This window comes from Zonotrichia albicollis, unplaced genomic scaffold (genome assembly GCF_047830755.1).
Source record: "Zonotrichia albicollis isolate bZonAlb1 unplaced genomic scaffold, bZonAlb1.hap1 Scaffold_254, whole genome shotgun sequence".
Classification (NCBI taxonomy): domain Eukaryota; kingdom Metazoa; phylum Chordata; class Aves; order Passeriformes; family Passerellidae; genus Zonotrichia; species Zonotrichia albicollis.
Genome location: NW_027428428.1, coordinates 6,783,595 through 6,808,627, shown reverse-complemented (window position 1 = coordinate 6,808,627; position 25,033 = coordinate 6,783,595). Strand labels below are relative to the sequence as shown.

Here is a 25,033-nt window from a genome sequence, read left to right as displayed (position 1 = left end):
GTCAGGGCTTGGGCTCGGGAAGGGGTGGAACGCGCCCAGCCCCGGCATATTCCTGCATTCAATCCGATCGCTCTCAGACACTGTGTGCGTCGCGGCCCCCGCCCCCCACTTTACTGCAACAAATAAACGTATATGCGCGACTTTCCACGTCTCCTGTTCTTCTAATGCCTTGCGTAGGTTCTCTTCTACTTTCCCCCACGCTTTGAGGCTTTTACCAGTGACTGAGGACTTAGTATCCTCTGCTAAGGCGGCAGTGCGCTTCTCCCACACTTCCGAATATAATATATTTACCGGACGTTCGATCGTCCCGAGCTCTAGGAGCCTTGCAATAGCAAGATTAGAAGTCCTGAGCTCACACTTAATTCCCCATTGCTCATGAGCCTGACTTACGACCTTCGCTGCAGATATCATGGTCTGTGCTGGTCCAGGGGCGTCCCCCTCGCTGTAGTCGGGCCGGCCGCTACAGCCGCTGCTTCCCGTCCAGGCGAATCCCATTCCCCAGGCGCTGATCGGCTTCCCAGGTTTTCGGCACCAGATGTTGCCTTCTGATAGAAGGCTGGCGACCTGGTTTCAGGAAACACCATGGCGGCCCATTTCCCCAGGGCCGCTCGGGCCTAAGAAACACGCTAACACCAACATGGTGGACGGTCAAAGGCCTTTATTCTCTCTTCTCATGGGGTTTTATAGTCTAAGGGGCTTCTATGTCAGGTGAGGGTCTGTCTTTACCATCTATGGTTAGTAGGGGATGGAAAGTTACTGGGCAAATGGAAAGTTACTGGCCTCTGGTTCAGGGGGCTGCATTCCTATGTTAATTTTCTTATCTAAGGGGACAGGGGCCCTGTCTTCCTGTAACATCATGAGATCTTCCGAACGCCAGGCCCTACCTGCTACAGGCCTGCCTGCAGCTGTAGCTGACAGCTGTAGGCACAGCCCTGTCACCCACAATCCTGGACTGCTGTAACCTCTTGAATGGAATAAATTGCATTTTGGATGGAGTAAACTGCGTTTTGGATACAATAAATTGCATTTTGGAGAGCCCTTGGAGTCCCACATCCCTCATTTTGGGTGTTACAAGTACCCCCAGCTCCCTTTCTGCTCCTGAACACACAGATCAGGCTCATTTCGTCATTTCCTGGCATTTTCCCTCTTTACACCTCTGTCATGCTCCTGGGAAAGTCAGACAGCTGCACACAACAAAAGCTGATACTTTTTGGGATTTTTAGCAAATGAAGCCAAGCAGGGATCTGATTACTAAAAATTTACAGAAAGAAAGGAAAACCTGGGTTGGGTCCCAGAAAAATGCCAGCTATAAGAGATTTATTCCTTTGATGCGTAAATATAATATTATATTCATTTTGGCTTGTATTATGCTAGCTTGGTGCACATGCGTAACCCAAAAGTGAATTAAAAGACATCGAAGAAGAAGAGAGCCTTCATCCAAAGACGACCCCCAAAAAGGGGTGCGACCAGCAAAACGAGTGGGTGGAGCATGCGCGGTAAAGGTGGTGATGAGGGCGGGGGTAGAAGTGTGATGAATCGAAAATGGGAGGAGATGCCATTGATATAAGGCATAGAAGGGGAGAATCTTCACTTGGCAAGCTTGTACGTGAGGTGGCAAGGGTCCAAGAACTGTGCACCTCGTGCCCCACGGTTATCTTTTGCTTATGCACTATTATTGGAACTAAAGTATCCCTTATATTTAATCAAATTATATTGTCAATATTTCAAGTGTATCCAATTTAATATATTTTCTAAACTATTCCGTTAAAATTGCTGCTCCCTCTAATATTGTTTGGTTTTTCTGATGATGGGATAATTGGGCAAACATACCAACGAGCACAAAGCCTTTATTTTTGCAGGCTCATGGATGCTGGGGGGGATCTTTGCACCATCAGGCCGAAGTACAAGGCTCTGGATCCTCCAAAGGAACACAGCCAGCCCCCTTGGGTTGGAGAAGGTGCCGCTGTGGGATCTCAGCACCTCAGGACTGAGGTGCCGAGCCACCGAGACCACCCTTGGGGGGCTCGGGAGTCCTGGAATGTTGCCAGAAGTGTTTGGTGGCTGGACTTTGATCCTACACAGGAGACGACACCTGTATGAGGATAGGAGGATTTCACCGGGGTGAATGGTGAAGGGATTAGTTAATTAGAGGGTGAGACACAGGGTTTAGGATTTCTGTACAGGGGGGTTTAGAGAAGTAAGATGGAGGAACTGGGGCGTGTCCTGTCCTTCTTCTTCTTCTTCTTCTTCTTCTTCTTCTCCTCCATCCTCTGTGGTGATGGTGGCACTTTGGGATTGGTCATTACTAAAAGTGCACCGGGCAAAAAGGGTGAAAGGTATTGGGGAAAAATAATAAATATTGTATACGCAACTTTGGGTATAAAGATAGGTGACCGCCCCGGAGGGAGGGAGTGTGCTCATGGCTGGCTGCTGAGCAGACCTCTGTCGGGCCGAAAGAAAATCTTTTAGATAAACAATTAATAAACACAGAGACCGAAAGAAGAACTGAAGCCTCTTCTCGTCCTTTGATACGCGGGCTGCCCCAAGGCCACCTCGGGCCTTTCCAGGCCCTCCAAACAGCCGAAAACCGGACATGCCGCCTCAGTTGCAGCCCTGGGTGCCTCCTGTGGGCCAGGGCACGGCCCTGGCTGTAAATGTGTTGGGCTGCAGCACAGGGCCAGGGCGGAGCTCAGCAGCCTCATCAGAGCCCAGGGCCGCAGCCCTTCCCTGCCGGGGCCCGAGCCTGGCCCGGCCAGGCCCGGCCTGAGCAGCCCAGCTTGGCACCAGGGGATGGGCTCCGCCCACCCGCTGTGCCTGCAGGCCGGGCCCAAGGCTTTGCAAGAGGCTTTCTCCCAGCTTTGCAAAACCTCGGCCAAGTGACCCTTTGCTGTGCTGAGAAGAGTAAAAATCCACCTCAAATGTAACCCCGCTGCACACCTCATGAGGCATCCCTGCACACCATAGGAGAGGCTATCAATACACCTTTGTGATTCCTTAGAAATCCCTGCACCCCTCACCAGGGACCCCAAAATATCCATGCCTGCCTCATGGGGCCCAGGCCCAGATGATGCCGGGGAAGGAAATGCGCCCTCAGCCCAGGGACGCTCAGCATGGCCTCCCCCAGCCCTCGGGACCCCACCGCTAGTCACAGCAGCCCCTGCCTGGCTCCTGCCTGCCCACACCGTGGGCATCCACAGCTGCTCCTGGCCATGGAACTTGGCCTGTGCTGGTGCTGAGTGGGCTTTGATGATGCTACCCCATGGACAGAGCTGCGACAACTCCATTTCTTTATTAAAACATCAAATGTGGGCCAAGCCCTGCCCTAGCAGACAGAGGCTGGCCAACTTCAATCCTGGCTGGGGAACAGGACCAGGGGGCTCAGGGGCAGAGGGTCTCGTTTGGGAGGGGTGGGTTTTGGGAAGGGTTCATGACAGTGCTGGAGCCATGGCAGGGCAGAGAGGGCAGACGTGCAAAATTCGGATAACAGGTCGAGAGCATTTTACCTGAGTTGTTAGGTTCCTCTTTTAGAGATGCACGGGAGCCCCTGTGGAGAAAGGAGGTGGCTGAGGCCCCAGCTGCCAGTGGCACACAGGGACCCTCCTGCACAGCAGGACCCAGAGCTTGCAAGGCTCCCCAGCATGGCTGGAGCTGCTGGCACAGCCTGGCCCAGCTGCACAGCTGTCCCTCAAGGCCCCAGCCAGCAGGGCACGGCTCTGGGCAGGCTCCCTGGCCAGGAGTGGACCCCAGAGCGCCTCTGCCTTTCAAGGGCAATCTCATCCCTGCTCTTTCTCCTCCCCACATTGCTCTGCCTCCGCCCTGTGCCCCTGGGGCTGCTCTTGGCCAGGCAGCCTCAGTGGGAGCCAGCGCTGGCTGCAGCCCCAGCGGGCCCCCAATGACAAGGCCCAGCAATTAGGAGGCCAATGGAAGCTCTGGGCAGCAGCAGAACCCTCAGCAGAGTTCTTTGGACAATCATGGACTGGCCACACCTGCACTGCAGCCTCACTGGGAATGTTTCCTGTCTGAAGTAAACTTTCAAAAGAAGCTGTTTGAGGGAAAGGTGAACTAAACACTCACCCTTTTCCGTTCCAGCAAGTCCAAATTCGGACAGAGCATAAGATGAAGATAAGCTCCAAGACAAGCAGGCCTGCCAGTAACCCTAGCCAGAAGCCTGTTCCCTTACAGAAACCCCCTCCAGGGCCCTTCTGGTTATCAGGAATATGTGCTGTGGGTCCAGCTGTGCCTGTGGGAGCAATGGGGAGTGTCAGCCCGTGCTGTGCTGCAATGCTGAGCTGGCAGCACGGTGGATGCGGGCAGGACATTCTCCATTTCCCCTGGAGCTGGGGCCTGCAGGCACCTTGCCGCCCCTTGGCACAGGCTGTGCCACCCAACAAAGCCCAGCAGGCCGGGAGGAGAGCCCGGGGGCTGTGCCGCTTCTTGGGCAGTCGCTGCTTGGAGGGCCACGGGCCAAACACATCCCTGAGCAGGCACTGCCAGCCCTGGCCCTCCCTGCCCCGTGACAGCTCCCCCAGCCCCAGGGCACAGAGTCAGGCTCTGTCAGGACCCAGTGCAGCCCCTGCCCAGTCGGGAGCCAAGGCTGGCTCTGGCCCTGGGCTCGCAGCAGGGCTCCCGCTCAGGGTTGCTCCTGTGCCTTTGGCCTCTGGGCACTCAAGGCCAGCCCTGGAGCAGCTGCAGTGGGAGGGACATTGGTGCTTGAGTCACCTTTCCCCGGGGCTGTGAACGAGCTCCAAAGGCACCCTCAGCTTTGGCTGCGGCCGGGCCGTGCAAGGGCAGGCCCCAGTGGAAGAGCTGCAGCTACGCAGCCCTGCCAATGGCTGAGCCCGCTGAGCCTGGCACAGCAATTACCTTCTGAGCCTGTGCCCGTGTCCATGCCTGTGTCTGGCTTGGCCTTCCTTCCTGCAGCAGGGGCTGCCAATCGGCCTCTGCTTCGTTATGGAAACACCTCCTTCTGTCCTGACTTTTGGCCCATCACTTGAGAAACAAAAAGTACACCTTAACAGACGGAACAATTCTCCACAACTTTGATGGCATGTTCAGGACCTCATGCTTATGCAAAATCGGGTAAAATCAACAATTCATCTGGGCTTTTTCAGCTGGGCCAGGGCCCACGCTCCTCCAAACAGCTGCCAGTGCTGAGCAGATGTTGTGAGTGGATCGTGCAGGGCGAGGCCACACACGTGCATGGCTCTGTCTTGGCACCTGCAGCGATGCCCCCCTGGTCGAGCTTTGGGCTCTGAGCTGGCAGGTCTACCAGGGGAAAGGCCTTGACCTACCCTCACCACCTCCCAGAGGCTCAATCCTGAACGTGGGCTGGGAAGCCAGATCACCTTTACCAACAGGCTCCACTGCAAAGAAAGGCAGGACACAACAGCTCCAATGGCACTGCTGAAGATTCTCCTTCAGGCCTGAGTGGCAGTGAGGGCCCCTGGGTGATTGGTGCCCTCCAAAGCACTCCCTTGGCTCTGCCTTCCACTCAGGAGCAGGGCCAGGGGGACCTCATGAATGAAGTGGGCCCACACTGGGATGGAAGGAGCCCCTTGTGGGGCAGTCGGAACAGAATGGACTCCCTGGAGCTGCCAGCAGCTCCAAACCCGGCCCCAGGCAGGGCCAGGGCTTGGCAGTGGCAACAGAAGCAGCTCAGCCTCCCTGGGGGTAGCAAAGGAGCTGAGACAAGGCTCAGCCCCAGGTCACTGCCCTGGGCCCAGCCCCTTCCCTCTCTGCTCTTCTCTGTGGCTGCACAGAGCACAGAGAAGGACACAGTGGCATTGCACACGGGAGGAGGATGGACAGCTAAATGTCCCTTCCACCCACTGACAGCGATCCTGTAGAATCCTTCAGGGCTCCAGAAGGGAGCAGGGCAAGGTTTCCAGAACTGATCAGCCTTCAGTGAAATTTAAGGGAACTGGCTCATGAGTAAGCTCTTGCCACACTGCCACGGATTATTCTGTCAGGTACATTCAGAACATGCCTCCAACATCTGGCAAGGTCTTCAAAGTACCATTCACCAGCATTTCCAAGTAATCCAAGTCACGTGCCAGTCGAGAAAGGAGCACAGATCCTACAGAACCATTTCCATGGTGTGCTGGGATCCCCTTCTGCCAAGGGGAATTGGGCACTGCAAGGGGGTGCGGTAAGGCTGTGGGAGCCTGTGCCTCCTGGTCACTCTCCACGCTCTTTGCAGGTCCTGTGCAACATGCCTGGGGGGAAGCTGGAGCAGCCCAGGGCCCTGGGGCTCTCTCTCCCTCCCACACAGGAAAACCTCACTAAATGCTTGGGGAAATCTGCAGTGCCACAGCTGTCTCTCCCAACGTCCGCCCGTCCCTCCTGCTTGCCCACCTGCCCAAGGAACACCTCCCACAGCACACGGGCACATGACCAGGCCCTCTCAGGACACACTGGAGCCTTGATCTCCGCCTCTGCCCTTTCCCCACCATGGGCATCCCACGCAGCCGCTCCCAGGTTTCGGGACGTGTCTCCCACAGAGGAGCCCAGCAGGACAGTCCAGCACCCGAGTGCCCTGAGCCTGCTCGGGATAATTCCTCTGGGCTGTGCCCATCTTGTCCGGGACGTGCCCTCAGTGCCAAGCAGCAGAGAGGGCAGCTCAAGCCTCAGCTGGGCTCAGGCCCAGAGGCACAGCAATTACCTCCTGTGGCTGTGCCTGGCATCGCCTCCCTTCCTGCAGGAAATGCCACTTTCCATAGAGCCTCTCTGTCCATCCCTTGAGAAAGGAAGAGGCACAGCTGGATCAGATGGAATCATTGCACATCCAGGAGGTGGCCTCTTCATGAGGCAATATTTCTCCAAAACATGGATAAGGATCCGGAAAATCCTGATCCCCCAGGCCTTTGGGGCTGGCTATGGCCCTCCCTCCTCCAAGCAGCCACACCTCAGGATGTTACTGGGGACCAGGAAAATGCAGGAGATCCCTGCTGAGTTTGGGGTGTGTGGCAGCTGATGGCCAATGCCTTCCTGCAGAGGCTGGGGAGAAGCTGCAGCCAGGCCAGGCTGGGAAACAGCCCTGCAGGGCATGGAAGCAGCAGCGGGGCAGTGAGGCTGCCATGGATCCCTTCCCGCTGTGCCAGGCATGGTGTGTCCAGATGTGCAGCCAGAGCCCTCGGCTGCTGAGCACCAGGACAAGGCTGAGGGAAATGCTCTCACCATTCCCTTTGGGCAGTTCTGTCACCATTCGTTCCAGGATGTTGTTTAGCTCATGGGGCTTCTTGTGTCCTGGGGTTTTGTTCTTCCCTCTCAGAGGACCTTAACAGAAAGTAGTTCCATTTCCTAGGAATGGATGCCACAAAAGCAGGGCTCAGCCTGTGGGGTCAGCAGGGACAACACTACTCACCCCAGCGATTGGAGCCCGGCTTCTCTGTAGGAATCAGCAGAGGGGCAGGAAAAGTCCTCCCTGCAGACACATCTGTAACACAACAGCCACAGTAGCTTGTGTAACCTGGTTGCTGTGAAGTTGTAAACAATTATTACTGTGTAGGACAGTGAGAACATACCTGAAGGAGGCTCCAAAGGCTTCAAAACTTTATTCAACCAGTCTAAAGGAGAAGCCTTTGCAGCAACCTCATCTAGAATGGAGCACAGATGAGAACATTTTTCAGGGTGTGTAAGGAACCCCTTCTGCCTTTGGGAACTGGGCACTGCAAGGGGGTTGGTTAAGGCTACGGGAGCCAGGACTGAATGGACAAGGTAAAACAGCACAAAGGCCTCAGGAGCTCTGGGCAGGCTCCTGGTCACTCTGCACCCTCTTTCCATGCCCTGTGCAACATCCATGGTGGGGCGGCTGAAGCAACCCCGAGCCCTGGGAGCTCTCACTTCCACAGCTGCAACTTTAGCTAAATCCCTGGGGAAAACTGCAGCAGGCAGTGCCACAGCTATCCCCCTGTCCCCCTCCATCCCACCTGCCCTTTCTCCCTCCCTTTCTACCTACTTCTGTCCCTCCAACTGTCTTTGCCCGGGGACAAATGCCCCAGCACACGGGCACATGACCAGGCCCTCTCAGGACACACTGGAGCCTTGATCTCCCCCCCTGCCCTTTCCCCACCATGGGCACCCCGTGCAGCCGCTCCCAGGTTTCGGGACATGTCTCCCACAGAGGAGCCCAGCAGGACAGCTCAGCACCCGAGTGCCCTGAGCCTGCTCGGAACAATTCCTCTGAGCTGTGCCCATCTTGTCCGGGCTGTGCCCACAGTGCCAAGCAGCAGAGAGGGCAGCTCAAGCCTCAGCTGGGCTCAGGCCTAGAGGCACAGCAATTACCTCCTGTGACTGTGCCTGGCATCGCCTCCCTTCCTGCAGAAGCGGCTGTCAATGAGCCACCGCTTCCTCCAGGAAATGCTTTTTTCTGCACAGCCTCTCCATCTGCTTCTGGAGAAAAGAGAGAGCTGGATCAGATTGGGTTGTTCCCCATTGGAGAGGTGGCACCTTCAGGAGGCAATGCCTCTCAAAGACATGGTTAAGCTTCAGGAAATCACTTTCCACTTTTTGGGTAGGGCAGGGCTCTCCCTTCTCCATATAGATGCCCCTTCTGATTTGCCTGGAGATGGGAAATTGCAGGGCATCTCATGCCTGTGGTGCGGTTTGGGCTGCCTGTCAGCTGATGGCCAATGCCTTCCTGCAGAGGCTGGGGAGAAGCTGCAGCCAAGCCAGGCTGGGAAACTGCCCTGCAGGGCGTGGAAGCAGCAGCGGGGCAGTGAGGCTGTCATGGATCCCTTCCTGCTGTGCCGGGCTCAGCGTGTCCAGATGTGCCGCCAAAGCCTCGGCTGCTGGGCCTCAGGTGAAGGCTGAGGGAAAGCACCCACCTTGTCCTGCCTGCTGCATTTCCTTCAGCATTTCCCTCATGTGTTCAGATGGCTCATGGGGTTTCTTCTGCCCTGTAGCTTTGTTCTTTCCCCTTGGAGGACCTTAGAGCAACACAGTTCCATTTCCCATGAATGGATGCCTAAAAAGCAGGGCTCAGCCTGTGGGGTCAGCAGGGACACACTACTCACCCCTGCGACCGGAGCCTGGCTTCTGTATAGGAAGCATCACAGGGACAGGAAAAGTCCTCCCTGCAGACACATCTGTAACACATCAGCCACAGAAGCTTCTGCCATCTCTGCTCAGCTGCACGGGCACCACTGAGCCGCAGGAGCGGTGAGCGGATCGCGCAGGGCGAGGGCACACACGTGCATGGCTCTGTCCTGGCGCCTGCAGCGATGCCCCCCTGGCCGAGCTCTGGGCTCTGAGCTGGCAGCTCTTCCAGGGGTAAGGCCTTGACCTACCCTCACCATCTCCAAGAGGCTCAGTCGTGGTTGTGGTTTGGGAATCCAGATCACCTTCACCAACAGGTTCAGCTGCAAAGAAAGGCAGGACAGAACATCACCCGTGGCACTGCAGCAGATCCTCGGGCTGCAGGCAAGGCTCAGCCCTGGGGCACAGCCCTAGGCCTGGCCCCTGACCATTCTACTCTTCTCTGTGACTGCACAGAGCACACGGAAGGACACCGTGGCATTGCAAACAGGAGGAGGATGGACAGCTAAATGCTCCTTCCTCCCACTGACAGCAATCCTGTGGGATCCCTCAGTGCTCCAGAAAGGAGCTGGGCAAGGTTTACAGAATTCTTCAGCCCTGACTTAACGTTAACAAAAATGGCTGATGGGTGAGCTCTTGCCACATGGACACTGATTATTTTGCCAGTAAAAAGGGAAATTCAGAACTTGCCTCTGGCATTCGCCAAGACATTCAAAGTGTCATTCACCTGGACTTCCAAATCTTCCAAGGCGTGATCCGAATCTAGAATGGAGCAAAGACCTGAACCATTTCCTTTGTGTGCTGGGATCCCCTTCTGCCTTTGGGAACAGGGCGCTGCAAGGGGGTTGGTTAAGGCTACGGGAGCCAGGAGTGAATGGACAAGGCCAGACTGCACAGGGGCCTCAGGAGCTCTGGCCTGGCTCCTGGTCTCTCTTTGCAGGCCCTCTGACACATTCCTGGAGAGGAAACGGGGGCTGCCCAGGGCCCTGGGTGCTCTCTCCCTCCCCCAGAGGCAACCCTCCTTAAAGGCCTGGGGAAACCATCCCCAGCGCTTCCAGGGGAGCAGGGAGCGCTGTCCCGGGAAAGGGGAGCCAGGCTGCCGGGTCACCTGCTCGCCACCCTTGCAGCGGAGCAGCCTGGGCAGCCCTGGCAGGCAGGGCCACAGCCAGGAGGAGCAGGAGGAAGAGGCGCAGAGCAAGGGCCATGGTGCCTTGCCCTCTGCCAGTCCCGCAGCTCTTGCTGCCACCGCTGTCCTGACACCGCTGTCCCAATGTCAGCACCACTGCTGCCACCGCCGCTGCTGCCGCAACAGTTGTGCTCAAGGACTGAGTGCTCGCTCCATCTGCTGCTGTGCAACCACAGGGCTCTGGCACCTCTGTGACCTCAGAGCCAACTGTGACCTCAACCTGCTGTGACCCCTGAGCCTGCTGTGACCTCATGGCCTCAGCTGTACCCCCAGAGTGTGCCCGCATCTGTACAAATGGACTGCCTTGATTGTTTTTGTGTATCCCAGGTCCATTGCTCAGCAAAACCTTATTTGTCACCTGCTGACATTGTGGGTCAGACTGTGTCCATGGAGATGCTCTTGATGGCTTCCCTCTTTTCCTGGGCTTGCCACTGGAGGAGGTCCAGGCCCAGATGATGCCAGGGAAGGAAATGTGCCCTCAGCCCTGGGACGCTCAGCATGGGCTCCCCCAGCCCTCAGGACCCCACCACTGGTCACGGTAGCCCCTGCCTGGCTCCTGCCTACCCACACCGTGGGCATCCATGGCTGCTCCTGGGCACGGAGCTGAGCCAGTGCGGCTGCCAGGTGGGCTTTGCTGCTGCTGACACCCGGACACTGGGCTGACAGCTCCATCTCTTTATTGCAACAGAAATGCTGGGCCAAGCTCTGCCCACCTTCAGTAGGGGCCAGAGATCAGTGCCTGTGCCTTCAGGGGGAGAGGACCTTGTTTGGGTGGTGGCAGCACCTGCACAGCAACAAGTTGGTAAAGCAACTGTGACAGGGCATGGGCATGGCGATGGGGAATGTCTCGTACAGGTGTCCCAGACTGAGGCTTTTGGCCACTCCTGTGAAGCTGCAGACGGACGCCTGTTGAAACAGGAGGTTGCTGAGCTCCCAGTTGCTGCTGGCACACAGAGACCCTCCTGCACAGCAGGAGATTCCCACTGTGCTCAAAGTTTGCCTCTGAAGACTGAGAGGTGAGCTTCTCAGAAATCCCAGAAAATATCAGGGAAAAGGTTTTAGGTTGGTTGTTGTAGCTTGGTAAGAATGTCCAGTGGGAAAAGAGCCTCTCCAGTATGCTAGGTGCCTTGTGATGACTTAGTTCTTCTTAGAGTAAAGATTACCAATTAAATGAAGTTTTATTTTTTATTCTGCAAGTATTAAAGTGTTCTACATTTTTCAGAATTCTACAACTACTTTGAAAAATCCTGAACTCCTGTGGGAAAAGGGAAGAATTATATGGAGATTTTTTTTTCTACAAAAACTGTTTCTGAATATTTTGAACAATTTCTGCTATGTAAAAATGTAAAATGAAGACAAAATGGGGTCGCTTTTTCTCAGGAGCCCCGTGCCCAGCTGCTGTCTGCCCAGCCCTGGCTGTGCCCAGACAAGCAGCTCCACCAGCACTGGTGGTAGCACACAGACATCTGAGCTGAAGGCTGAAGATGTTGGTGGACTCAGGCCCTTCCCTGGCAGGAGGGCTGCACCTCCTGGCCTTGCTGGACACCAGGGCCAGTACCTTTGGGGACAGAGGGTCCTGTTCTGGGTGGTGGAGGCAAAAGCATGTCCCCAGCAATAAGCTGGTAATGCAGCTGTGGGGAAGGGACAATGGACACTGGCACGGAGATGCAAGATGACAAGTCCAATTGATTCTAGAAGTGTAAAAATGTTCAAAGTTATTCTGAATTCTAAAACTACTTTGTAAAAACTGCTATGGAAAAAGGGGAACAAATTTTTGGTGATTTCTTTATTAGGAAAAAAATAAAGCCTACCTTTTTCTAAAAGTTTCTAATTAATAAAATGAAGAATTAAGCCAAAAAAAGGTGTCTCAGGAGCCCCATGCTCGGCCACTGCCTGCCCACCCATGGCCGGGCCTAGACAAGCAGCTCAGCCTGTGCTGGTGGTAGCTCACGGACACATGAGCTGAAGCCCAAAGATGTTGCTGTAATCAGGCCTTTCCCGTTCTGGAGGGCTGCACCTCCGGACCTGGCTGTAGAGCAGAGCCAGCCCCACTGGGGACAGAGGGTCCTTTTCTGGGTGGTGGTGGCAACAGCATGACCCCAGCAACAAACTGGTATTGCAGACATGGCAGGAACAATGAACACTGGCATGGAAATGAGAGATTACAGGTCCAGTTCTCCCTGGCTGAGTTATTTGGCAAGTCTTGTGAAGCTGCAGAGACACTCCTGTGAAGATAGGAGGTGGCTGAGGCCCCAGCTGCCAGTGGCACACAGGGAGCCTCCTGCACAGCAGGGCCCAGAGCTTGCAAGGCTCCCCAGCACGGCTGGAGCTGCTGGCACAGCTTGGCCCAGCTGCACAGCTGCCCCTCAAGGCCCTGGCCAGCAGGGCACTGCTCTGGGCAGGCTCCCTGGCCAGGAGTGGGCCCCAGAGCGCCTCTGCCTTTCAAGGGCAATCTCATCCCTGCTCTTTCTCCTCCCCACTATGCTTTTCCTCTGCCCTGTAGGCCTCCTGTGCTCCAGGGCACGGCCATGGCTGTAAATGCCTTGGACTGCAGCACAGGGCCAGGGTGTAGCATGGCTGTTGTTGTGCCTGCAGCGCAGCCTGCCAGCCTCAGCGGAGCCCGGGGCCACGGCCCTTCCCCACCGGGGCTGGGGCTGGCCCGACAGGGGCACGGCGGCTCCAGAGGCTTCGCACGGCCCCAAGGAGGGGCTCCACCCACCCACTGGGCCCGCAGGCTGGGGCCGAGGCTTTGCAAGAAGCTTCCTGCTGACTTTGCACAGCGTCGACCAAGAGTGGATTTTTGCTGCGCTGAGGAGACTGAAAAACTCCGCTGCACACCTCATAAGGGACTCCTGCAAGCCTCAGTAGAGACCATCATTACTCCCTTGTGCCTCATGAGGGATCCCTACACCCCTCAGCAGGGACTCCAAAATATCCCTGTGTGCCTCACAAGGAATCCGTGAACACCAATGCAGAGACCCCAAGACGGCCTTGTGTGCCTCACAAAAGAACCCAGCATCCTGCCCACCTTAGCAAGGACTCAGCTCTTCTCCAGGCCTTGACAGCAAGCAATAAACCACCACGGTAATCGCAAGGAAGTCAAGCCCCTGCCAGCCTTACAGATGTCTGCAGTCACTTGAACACCATAGAAAACATCCCAAATCCCCATTAGAAGCTCATGAGGAACTCCAGCCACACGCACCACTTCCAAGGGACCCAAAGCCCCGCAGTCTTATTACAAAACTCAACACGCACAAGACCCGTCCCTTCAGCTCATGTGCCTCATGATGGATCCCGGTCATCTGCCAGCATTACAGGAGTCCCCCATACCCTGCATGCCAGAGAAAAGACAGGCTTGCCATAAACTCTAGCCAACAGTGTGTGCCCTGACAAAAATCAATTCCCTTCGGGGAATAGGGAACACGTGCTGTGGTTGCAGCTGCACCTGTGGGAGCAATGGGGAGCGTCAGCCCGTGCTGTGCTGCACTGCTGCGCTGGCAGCACGGTGGATGTGGGCAGGATGTTCTCCGTTTCCCCAGAACTGGGGCCTGCAGGCACTTTGCCGCCCCTTGGCACAGGCTGTGCCACCCAAAAAAGCCCAGCAAGCCGGGAGGAGAGCCCGGGGCCAGCAGGAAGCTGAGAGAAGGCCCTGCTCTAGAACTGAAGGAGTTCCACCTGAAGCAAACAAAGATGGTAACTTGAAGACATTCCTACTGTGCTCAAAGTTTTTCTGAGAAGACTAAGACGGGAGCTTGTCAAAAATCCCCCGAAATATCTGGGAAAAGGTTTTATGTATGTTGGTTGTGACTAGGTGCAAAGCTCCCGTGGGAAAAGAGCCTCTGCAGCAGGCTGGCTGGATGAAGGGGTCTTACTTCTTCCTAGAATAAAGATTACCACTGAAATGAAATTTCATTTCTCATTGTATAAGGGGAAAATATTTTCCAGAACTCTAAAACTAGTTTCAAAAATACAGATGGGTTGTGGAAACAGGAACGAAACATTTAGGGATTTCTCTCTACAAAAGATATTTCTAAATATTTCTAAAGATGAAAAGTGAAGACAAAATGAGGTCACTTTTCCTGGATTCTAAAACTATTTAGAAAAATCTCTAATGACTATAGGAATTGGGAAGAAATATTTGGGGATGTCTCTCTACAGAAAAACTATTTTGAAATATTTCTACAAATTTCTAATTTCTAAAACTGAAAAACTAAGCAAATGGGGTTGCTTTTTCTAGGAGCCCCATGCTGCTGCCTGCCCCCTGGGCTCCCCCTCCCCCAGCCCTCGGGACCCCGCCGCTGGTCACAGCAGCCCCTGCCTGGCTCCTGCCTGCCCACACTGTGGGCATCCACGGCTGCTCCTGGCCATGGAGCTCAGCCAGTGCTGCTGCCAGCTGGGCTTTGCTGCTGATGCCACCCAGACACTGGCTGTCAGCTCCATCTCTTTATTGCAATAGAAGAAGGGGCCATACGCCACTTGTGCAGAGGTGGGTCGATGTCTGTGTTGTTTAGAGGGCATGGCCAGGGGGCTCGGGGGCAGAGGAAATGACATGTTGGACTCAGGAGGGGCTGGAGGGTGCTGGGCTGCTCCTGAGTGTGAGAGTCTATCCGAAAATCTTTCATTTTTTGCCTCACAATTGTCATGAGAAAAGACCACCAAAAGGTTAAAAACTGTTGAGCCAGATGGGAGAGAAAGTCTCATGCTTATTCAGTGTGTTCACATGTGGTGTTTGCAGAACATGCCATGCTGTATTCGAAAGGGGCATGCAGCTGTTTTCTGAACAATGGATCTGTACTTTCTCCTTACCTCCTGACTTGGCTGGTCTGAGCTCTGGGGTGGCTCCCCCCTCCAAGAGAAGACCCATCTTGCCTGCCTGCAACCACCATGACAGACAAACAGAGATGCAAATCCTCTCATAAAGGAGCCAAGACAAGACAAGAAACCTCCTTGGCACCCCCCTGGCACCCCCTTCCAGAGACTGGGACTGACCACCCCCACCCCTGCTCGGGGAGGGGGGGAAAAACTGCCCAGAATAAATGTACCTGTGAGCATTTGGCCATGAAAACAATGGAATAACCTCTCCCCCTCCTCCTGTTCCTATTCTTTTTTCCCCCATGGAAACCTAATTTTGGCCGCCCTTCCCTCAATGAAAAATGGTATATTTTTGGGGTGCAATCCAACCGTCCTCTGAGATCTTCCCGAGACGTGCACCAGTGAGTTTTGACAGCTGGATCCCCGAAGGACAACAACACCTTCTTTCCTCCCCCTTCCCTTGTCTTACCCTTTTCTTCCCCAGATTCCCTAAACAAACACATATTCAGCTGTGGTTATTATCAATACAATTGCATTTTGTTGATTTGTTACTGCAAAGCCCCTGTGCCTTGTTGGTTATTTTTGCACCAAAAAATTATCCGTCACCTGTTCATTTGAGCGGACCTTGACGACAGCGCACTCGTTCGTATCCCACCTGGAGCTTTTCTGAGGCCTTGTTCCTGCAGCTGAGCTCAAGGCCAGACCACAGGACTTGCTGACCCGTGGTCTCCCTGAGGCTTCTCTTCTGCAGGTGCCCTTGAGGCCATATCATAGTCCTTGTCAGGAGTCCCCTGTCCTTGTGGCAGGAGCCCTTGAGACCGAGTGCAGGACTTGCTGTCCTGCAGCCTTCCTGCGGCTTCTCTCTTGAAGGTGCCTTCCAGGCACAACTGCAGGACTTGGTGACTTCGAGCTTTTCCAGGGCATCCCTCCTGCAAGTTGCCACAAATCCAGTCAAAGATATGGAGCAGAGACTCCCAATAGTGCCCAAAATGGCCTGGGTGGAGGAGGAGGAAGAAGGCCATGGAGCTGCTCCATCACAGGAGACCGAGGAGGTGGTGCCGTTCCATCCATCGCAGGAGGGTGAGTGGCAGAGCCTGACTGTGGGACTGGTGCCTGCAGCCAGCTTGGCCCCATGCCATGCCATGCCATGCCATGCCATGCCATGCCATGCCATGCCATGCCATGCCATGCCATGCCATGCCATGCCATGCCATGCCATGACATGCCATGCCATGCCATCCCCTGGGGAAATGCCTACGGACAGGACAGAAGAGGGGCCGGGCAGACACCCCACAGTGGCCGTGCTCCATCCCCTGGGGCATGCCGGGGCTGTCCCTGCCTGGGGAGTGCAGGGCTGGGCTGTGTTCTCCGGCCCCTCCCGCAGCCCCTCAGCTCTGGCTGTGCTCACTCTTTGCCAGATGCAGCCCTGGAGCGCACACAAGAGCAGGAATGCAGGCATGGCCGCTTCCGCAGAACAGCGCAGGTACCTGCAGCCACCCCCACCTGGGCTGGGCCTGCTGTCCATGCTCAGCCCAGCACCATGTGTGCAGCACTCCATCAGCATCCCCGGCTTCCTGCCCTTCTCCTACAGTTTGTCTGCAAATTCATCAAGAGAATGCAGGAGGAAGAGACCATCGCCATGGGCACTGGGCTCAGACCCTACTCTCCCATCTTCCAAACCAAGCCCAGCACGGCCCTCCTGTGTATGCTTGTAGAGGAAAATTTTTACTATCCAAACCAAGTAAGCAGCCTGTGGGCAGGGTTTGATCCTCCCAGGAATTGCTTGGCCTCCCAAGCCACGCATGCTGGTTGCTGTGAGCCTTTGGGGCCACACGGCAGTGGGCTGGGAAGGGAAGCACTTCTCTGGGGAAGCTGGGAGCATTGCTCCCTCTGGCAGCTTTCCAAGTCTCCCTGTGCCTTCTCCAGGTGCCCGCCATGGTGAGGTTCATCCACCAGTGGCTCCTGGCCAATGACTGTGCTGAGCACAGGCTGCATGAGGCCCTGCTGGATCTCACAGAAGCACAGCCAGATGATGAGTGATGACGCTCCTGCGTGTGGCCCCGTCCTGTGACAGGTATGGGGCCCACCTGCCCAGAGGGCTCAGGCCTCCCCAGCCCATCACCCTGTACAGCCTGCCCCAGGTGTCTGACGAAGAGAGACTTCCAGGGCCCTCTGGCTGCTGCCTTTCACAGCCCTGGCATGTCAGCCCCTGAGCCTGCTGCCATGCTCCCTTGCTGCCCCTCAGGGCTCTCTCCCCACAGGACTGGGCTGCCTGGCTGCTGCTGGCAGGGGGCCAGTGGGCAGAGGCAGAACTGAGCCAGCTCAGCTCCCCCCAGTGCTGTGTCTGAGACCCCCCTGAGACAGAGCTCTGACCCCACAGAGCTGCCATGGCCATGTGAAAGAGCATCATGGGCTCAGCCAGGACTGCAGAGCTGGCGCAGCTGATCCTCCTGAATGTGCTGGGGAGCTGGCCAGAGCACAGCATGTCCGATGGGGACGATGGGGACGAAATGGGTGTCTTTGCCCTGGCTGTGAGTTTCTGACACTGGACTTTGTTGGCCCCGAGGCCGCCTCTCCAGCAGCTCTCCATCCTCCTTCTCCCACTGCATCTCCCTGCCTCAGGCCCCTGGGCCTGAAACCTGGCCCAGGGGCAGCATCAGGCCCACCGGGCCCCGTGCTCCCCCTGCCAAGGTCTCTCCGGGCCTCTCCCTGCCATACTTGGGCCCTGCCACACGGACACCTCGGCACTGAGCGCTGTCTCGGGGGGCTTTGTCCTTTGCAGGCAACAGGAGTGGTGATGTGGAAGATCCTCCAGGTGCCCTGTCTGCCACGGATATTAAAGGTGTATTTCCCCCAGCTGTTTGTGCATCTCCTCTTCCAAGTGTTTTTCAGCACTCTGGATATGCCAGAGGAGGTCGATACATTCTGGAAGGGATGCCAGGAAGAGCACGGCCTTGCCACCAGCCCCAACAGGTGCTCCATGCCACTCCTCTGGTCCCTGCCACGTGGCCTGCCAAGGAGCCAGTGCTGCCAGGGTGACCTGGGCTTTGCTGTGCACACAGGTTTGCTGTGCGGACCCTGAAGTCCCTGTTCTGCCTTCTCTGCTGTGAGGATGTGGTGGTGGCAATGGAGTGCAGGTGTGCCTGGGACATGCTGCTCTGTCTTGACACCTACCACTTTGCCGTGGCTCTACTGGCCAGGTGAGACCCCCTTCTCCCCACTGCCTCTGACATTTGTGCTCACTGCCCAGGGTGTCCCACAAAGTCCCCGTGGTCATGGGCCAGAGGGCCTTGTCACTGAGGGACGGCCAAGCACACAGGAAAAGGCTGGGAGAGGAGGGTGCCCATGAGCAACCAACTCCCAAATGGCCCAGGCCCCCTTGCTGGAAAGGTGGTGGGGAAAGATGAGAACTCTGTGAGTCACTCCTGGGAGAGATTTGCCCCACTAGCTCAGGGTCTGGTTTCCTTTTCCTCTCGTCAGGATACTTTGCCATTCAGCCATACACTTTTGTTCCGTGGTTGCATTCTACCTGCTCGCCATGCTCGGTGAAGAGATGCCATACTGGGATTTCCCTGCCCTGGCATTCCTTGTGGAGGTGAGCCTCAAGGCCAGTGCTGCCCGGCTGAGCGGCCTCCCAGCTCGCTGCCATCTCGCAGCCACAGCTGCCAGGACGGTGCCTGTGCCCTGTGCTGCTGCCTGGGCCCAGCCCTGTGCAGCTCCGGGCTCCTGCCTGCCAGCTCCCTGTCACTGCCCTGTGCCTTTCAGGTCCTCGAGTGCCTGGACTTGAGGGAATGCAGTGACAGTGTTCTAGAGATCCTGGCACAGAACCTGCAGAGCAAGCACAGGGCCACACATTACTTGGCACTCCGAGGCCTCGTAGTGCTGGGCAAGAATCCCTTGATGGTGAGAACGGGGCAGTGGCTGAAGATGCGCAGGCAGCGTGGGGCTGGGCAACGCAGTCGCTTGGCCTTGCCTGGGCTTCAGGCGCTGGGGTAGCTGCTCCCAGCTCTCCTGCCTCCCGCTTCAGCTGCCCGAGTGCTTCGCGACAGGTCTTTGGCCTCTGGGCCCTGTGGCAGCAGGATGGCATTTCACAAACTTGTGTTCCACACAGGCTGAAAAAATGTGGAGCCTGACTGAAAGTCTTGTTGAGTTCCTGTGGGATGCAGATGGAGAGATAGTTAGCATGACAGTCATGCTACTCAGCTTTATCGTCTTGGACAATGACATGCTGATGCCCCGCCCCATCACACTGCAGCTGCTTGAGGTGCTGCCACTCTTTGACCACATAAGTCTCACTGCTCCCATCCACTGCCACTGGGTGCTGTCCGGACACTTAGTGCCCTGTGAATTTGCAGGCCTGTGCCAGGCTGAGCCCCGTGCAGCCGATGCTGAGGTCTTTATTTCTTCCTTCCATACAGAACCACAGCCAGGTGCAGCGGCTCTCCATACTGCTCTTCCGAACACTGGTGACTCTTCCAGAAAGGGAAAAGGAAAAAAAGGCCCTGAAGACACCTCTTTGCCAGAGCCTGCTGCCCCTCTTTTTCCACTGCCATGATGAGAAGTGGCTTGATGCACAGGTGAGGATTTGTGGGCTGCTGCTGTTCCCCTGGCAGGGGGCTTGGCTGCCTCCTGCTCTGGCACCTGCCGAGCTGCAGCCTCCTCCAGGCCTTGGCACAGGGACGCAGGTCCTGCACCCTGCGCTGTGGGGCCATCTCCAAGTCTCTGCTGCTCCCCAGGCTTCTCAGGAAACGCTGCTTTCTGTGGCCGAGTTCTTAAAAAAAAGGGATCTTCAAAGACTGGTGAAGAGGCAGAATCTGTGGAAGTTCAGCGAGTGCCTGGTAAGGAGGGCCTGCAAGCCCCAGCCTTAGCCCGGAGAAGCCCCCTGAGCGCAGTGCTCAGTGTGCAGGGCGGGTAGCTGTGCCCCTGCCCGGTGCTGCACCCAGAGGCCGCGTGGTCTCTTCTCCTAGCTCACGATGGAGCCCCGGCCTGACAGGGCTTCGGGGCGGCACCGCGGCTCCCCGGGCAGCAGCCGGCCCTTTGTCCCCTCCTCTCGGGAGCCCGGCGCCGGCCGCTGCTGGCCGCGCCTCAGGGCTGTGCGGCCAGGGGAGGCGGGGGCTGGGCGCAGGCAGCGTCCGGCCCAGGGGCTGAGCCCGCGCCAACCCTTCCCTCCTACCGCTCTCTGCAGCTGGCAGAGGACAGGAGCAGAGCGGCGGAGCACCTGCGCCGGGCCCTGCCCTACCTGCAGAGCCCACAGGAGTCTCTGCGAGCGGCAGCCATCAGATTCACGGGTAAGCCACGAGCCCGGGCTCCCTCCCCGGCCCGGCCCGCCGCAGCTCGTCCCCGCCCCCGCCTGCTGCCCCAGCAGCGCCAGCCGGGCCCGGCGCCGTGGAGCCCCGCCTGACCTGGGCATTGCTGCTGCCGTCCTCTGGCAGCCGTGCCCTGGGGCGGCAGCGTGTGGCAAGGACCGGGCTGAGCCCTGCCGGGCCAGCAGCCCGTGTGGCCACAACGCCGGCAGCGCCGCTGGCAGGGAGCTGTGCAGCTGGGGCCGTGACAGGCTCTATGTTCACAGGCATGGCGGGCGGCACCTGAGGGGGAAGAAGGAAGAGCTCCGGCTCATCTGCAACCGTGAGTGAGGGCAGCGGGCTGACAGCGGGGGCTGTTATGAACAAAAATCCGGTTAATATTTTTTTTTGTGAGAAAGAGTTACAGACACGCAGCCAGATCTGTCTCTGCCAGTGTTCTTAGTGCTTTGTTATTGTAATACCGGGTCGTTGAGGCTTATCTCCTCTTTTGTATTAGTAAAAGGCCTGGCTGGGTGGGGTAGATGGCCCTTCCTCGAGGCTGTGCTCTCTTCCAGCATAGGGAAGACACCTGAGAGGGTGGGGGGGGGTTATGCAAAGTCCAGAATGCTTTGTGGGACCACGACTCGAAATGCAACGAGAAAACCCCAAAAACAACGAGCCAAATAAGAACTGAGAGACTAAAATGATGTCTGGACATGAGGAGCCAAGTGCTGAGCCTGCAGAGATGCGGAGTCCCTCTCGCCCTGAGCAGAGAGTCGTCCCAATGCCGGGACCAGGTAGCTGGGAGACGCTGGGAGGGTAAGATCTGAGAGAGACATCACGCCCTAGAGGCTCCCACGAGGACCGGATCCCCCGGCTCTGCCCCTGGTGGACAGAGCTGCGCATATCCTCCTCTGAGTCGCCATGGGAGACGCGACGGGGACTGCAGCCCTGCCGAGCTGCCCCGCCCCATCCTGAGCTGATCACTTTTAATAAAGGCATTAAAAAGGGGAAGAAGTCTCCTGGCCCTGTTTATTTCAGGGGCTGCCGGGGGAGCTGCAAGCCCTGCCCCGGCTGCGGAGGGCTCTGCTCCCTGTGCGGATGAGGGGCAGCGTGGGCAGAGCACACAGAGATTTCAGGGCCACATGGGGGATTCCTGGCCAGCAGCTTCGGGCTGCTCCCGTTGGTCCCTGCTCCCTCCTGGCCATGGCTAGAGCCGGCTGGGATGGCCCGGGCAGGGGGATCTCCTCGGCTCCTCGCAGATCCGGGATCTGACCATGGCTCTGTTCCTTTCTCTTTCAGCCCTTGAGCACCTGATGGAGGACACCAGCAGTGCGGTGTCAGACGTGGCACGTCAAACATTGTATGTCCTCCAGGCACTGCAGAGTGAGCGATATTCCGTCTTCCAGAGGGTGCAAGATCATCTCCGCTGGGCATGGAGGACACAGCCTCTTCTGTTGGGGTTCAGCTGGCTGCGCTGCTGGAGCTCTGCAGAAAGCTGATTCCTCTGTCTACTGAGGCCACCTTAGCCAGCGGGAATTTTCCATTTCTTTAAGATTGTTCTTTTCTTCTTCTTGTTTTTCTTTAGTGTATAAATATAGAGTGTGTTATAATATACAGACTCCCAGGAGCTTTCTTTTGCTGCCCAGGGTCTGCAGGGCATAGGGGAAGAGGAGGAGAAGGGTGCGTGGGCTCAGCAAGATGCCCAGGCGTGCAGTGTTGCAGGGGAAATGCCAGAAGCCCCTTGGCCTGTGGTGGTTCTGCTGAAGCCTTTGTGCTTGTGACAGAGCAAGTGGACGGGCCAGAGCTGTGGGGATCCCTGCCAGAGCAGTGCCTGGAGATGGCCACAAGCCCTGTGCCAGGCAGGAAGCACCATCCGTGTCCTCCTGCCTGTGTGCTGCTGGCTGCCTTGCTGAGGGCTCCCAGGTGCCTCTGGATGGGGCTGCTCTGGAGCTGCGGTGGGGCTGCGGCGCTGCTGCTGGCAAGCTTGGCCGGGCTGGGGCAGAGCCTGAGGGGCTGGGGCGCTGGCAAGCCCTGGGCAATGGGCTGTCAGAGGCCACAAGCAGCCCCCCGGCAGCCGCTTTGATCCTGCCAGAGTTGACTTGCAAGGCGGACCCTGGGCACTCTGCAACTAACAGCATCGGTGTTGTTGGAAACCCAAATGCAGGGAAATCTCAGACCTTTGGTCTTGTCAGCAAAGCTTAGAATTAAAGACAGGATTTGATCGGAGACCTTGGAAAGGGCTTCCAAACTTAGGTGCTAGAAGCAAGAATGTGGATTTCTAGTTTATTATAGCAGAGACACGGGGAGGAAGGTTGAAGTGGAGGAAAGTTTAGAGTTTTAGGGCTGAAGATCTAGAAAAAAAAAAGTAGTTACAATGGTAAACAAGAAGCTTAGGATGCAGTGCTGTAGGTTTGTGTGTCATAACATGATTGGCTAAGGAAGCTTACACTGTAGCATGAGTCCATAAGATGAAATATTGAAGGACTGGCATAAAACATAAATATCCTGGTTGGCAGTGTCTTCTTGGCCAAGAAATCCTTCAAAGCTCTTGTAACTACAAGTCTTGCAGCCTTGTGAGCCATGCAGTGCCGATGTGAGACAAACTCACCCTTCCTTTTTATGTAGAAGAGAAGGCAATGGCATCATCTAAAACACTCAGAGGTCTGTTCTCTAGCTCGTTCCAAACCCCCTCGAATCCCCCAAAGTGGGATTTAGCTACAAAGAGATGACAGGGACTCTTAGTGCTGGCTCTTTGACTCCACAGCAGCTGCTTTAGAATCTTTCACATAACCCTGTGCAGTTATGTGCCAGAAATGTATCATTAGAAGAAACTTTCCCAAGTGACTTGCATGGAGGTCTGCTTGAAGGGTATTTGAGGAGAAAGGCTCCCAGCAGAGGTCTGGGCTTTGGCCTAGCTGTGTCCCCTGCTGATTGTGAAGTGTGCCATCAGCTGCAGGGCTTTCTGGGCCAAAAAAATATCATCAAGTCCCTTGGACTTGCTCTTTTAGGCCTCTAAGAGCTGGACCCAATTTCAGGGCACATTTGGAGACCTCATCTATGGGTGGATGGACCACCAAGGATTTTCCCAATTGCTGGGAATGGTTCTCCAGGTCCCTGGTGTAAAACGGGGTTCCCCGGCAACTGTGCATCTGCAAGATGATAAACAACCGTCTTGGTTTAAGAGAGGTGTCTGCTAATGAAGGCAGAAGGCTTCTCTGAAATGGAAAATGTAAATCCCCTCCCTTCAAATGATTCTCATTTAAAAATTCAAATGCTCTCAGGGGAAGATATGGGGATAGGACTGAGCCCGCAGAGCCGGGCAGCGTTTGCTGATGATCTGAGCCCTTCCTAAAGATCCTGTTGGACTGTCTTAGACACCTGGGGCCAGGGATTCCATCCAAGCTGGGCCACTTTGGCTGGGCTGGGGGCAGCCCCAGGACAAAACCAGTCATTATCATGGAGCAGAGACCCCTGAAAGCACCCAAGGGGGCCTGGTGGGAAGAGGAGGAAGAAGGCCCTGGAGCTGCCCCAGCACATCAAACCAAAGGGGTGGTGCCCTTTGAGCTGCCACAGGAGGGTGAGTGGCAGAGCGGGGCCACAGGTTTGGTGCCCGCAGCCAACTTGGCACCATTTCATCCCATCCCATTTTATCCCATCCCACCCAATCCCATCCCATGCCCACGGACAGGATGGAAGAGGGGCCGGGCAGACACCCCGCAGGGGCCATGCTCCATCCCCTGGGGCATCCCGGGGCTGTCCCTGCCTGGGCAGCGCAGGGCTGGGCTGTGCTCTCTGGCGTCTCCTGCAGCCCCTCAGCTCTGGCTGCGCTCGCTCTTTGCCAGGTGCAGCCCTGCAGCTCACACAAGAGCAGGACCCTGCCTGTGGCCTCTTCCGCCGAACAGCCCAGGTACCTGCAACCATCCCCACCTGGGCTGGGCCTGCTGGCACCGCGCTTGGAGCGTTCCCTGCAACATCCCTGGCTTCTTGTCCTTCTCCTACAGCTGGTCTGCCAATTCATCAAGAAAATTCGGGCGGAAGAGACCAGCACCATGGGCACTGGGCTCAGAGCATATTCCCACATCTTCCAAACCAAGACCACTGCTTGTGGTGTCACTGGGCCTCATGAAAACAAAGATCTGTTTTGATACTATGGGGGCTTATGGAACCAAGAGACAATTGTGGTGCTGCAGGGCACCAAGGAGGTCTGGTTGGCTTGGCCTGACTGGTCCAGCTGACCTTGCATTTTGAAGGTTGCTTCTCATCTGCCCCTAAAACCCTGGAGTTCCGTGCTTTCCTTCCTGTGGGAAAGAACTCTCCTTTTCCTCCAGGTGTTCATGGCCCAAATTAGGATTTTACCTCCATATTTGATTAAATCCAAAGATTCTTTCTATATAAAACCTGCCAGAACAGACTCCTCTGGATGGCCTTGGCATCTTGGGGGGCACCTCTCATCTGCCTTCAAAACACTGGAGGGATGTGCTTTTCTTTCCATTGAAAAAGACATCTTTTGATGTAGGTGTCTCTGGCCAAAATTGGGAATCTGCCTCCAAAATTCCTTATATCCAAGGACAGCTCCCAGACAAAAGCTGCCAGGACTGTCTAGGTTCCCTTGGCTTCCTGAGGGCCAGCTCTCACCTGCCTGTGAAATACTTGGGCTCTGTACTTTCCTTCCTATGGAAAAGAACTGTCCTTCTTGTCCAGGTGCTCATGGAAA

The 25,033-nt window shown here is 56.3% G+C and overlaps 1 protein-coding gene and 1 long non-coding RNA gene across 4 annotated transcripts in view; one reads left to right on the top strand and one right to left on the bottom strand.

Annotated features, from left to right (window-relative positions):
- Positions 1–648: 648 nt before the first annotated feature.
- Positions 649–25,033, bottom strand: part of LOC102069031 (uncharacterized) — a 34,223-nt gene continuing 9,838 nt past the window's right edge. The window contains exons 2-12 of one of the 3 annotated variants that reach the window (XM_074534123.1): positions 15,029–15,095; positions 9,288–9,359; positions 9,015–9,086; positions 8,826–8,927; positions 8,284–8,391; positions 7,524–7,595; positions 7,364–7,435; positions 7,177–7,275; positions 6,662–6,736; positions 3,504–3,544; positions 649–2,092 (exon numbers count right to left, since the gene is read on the bottom strand). In XM_074534123.1, coding sequence (XP_074390224.1) covers positions 3,525–3,544; positions 6,662–6,736; positions 7,177–7,275; positions 7,364–7,435; positions 7,524–7,595; positions 8,284–8,391; positions 8,826–8,927; positions 9,015–9,086; positions 9,288–9,359; positions 15,029–15,086 — 750 coding nt within the window. In that variant the 5' untranslated portion in view covers positions 15,087–15,095 and the 3' untranslated portion in view covers positions 649–2,092; positions 3,504–3,524. The remainder of the gene's footprint in view (positions 2,093–3,503; positions 3,545–6,661; positions 6,737–7,176; positions 7,276–7,363; positions 7,436–7,523; positions 7,596–8,283; positions 8,392–8,825; positions 8,928–9,014; positions 9,087–9,287; positions 9,360–15,028; positions 15,096–25,033) is intronic. The other 2 variants (XM_074534124.1, XM_074534125.1) reach the window with 2 other exon arrangements.
- Positions 20,109–21,931, top strand: LOC141727838 (uncharacterized). Its single transcript, XR_012578677.1, has 3 exons — positions 20,109–20,322; positions 20,604–20,659; positions 21,619–21,931. It is a non-coding gene; the product is annotated as an uncharacterized LOC141727838 (long non-coding RNA).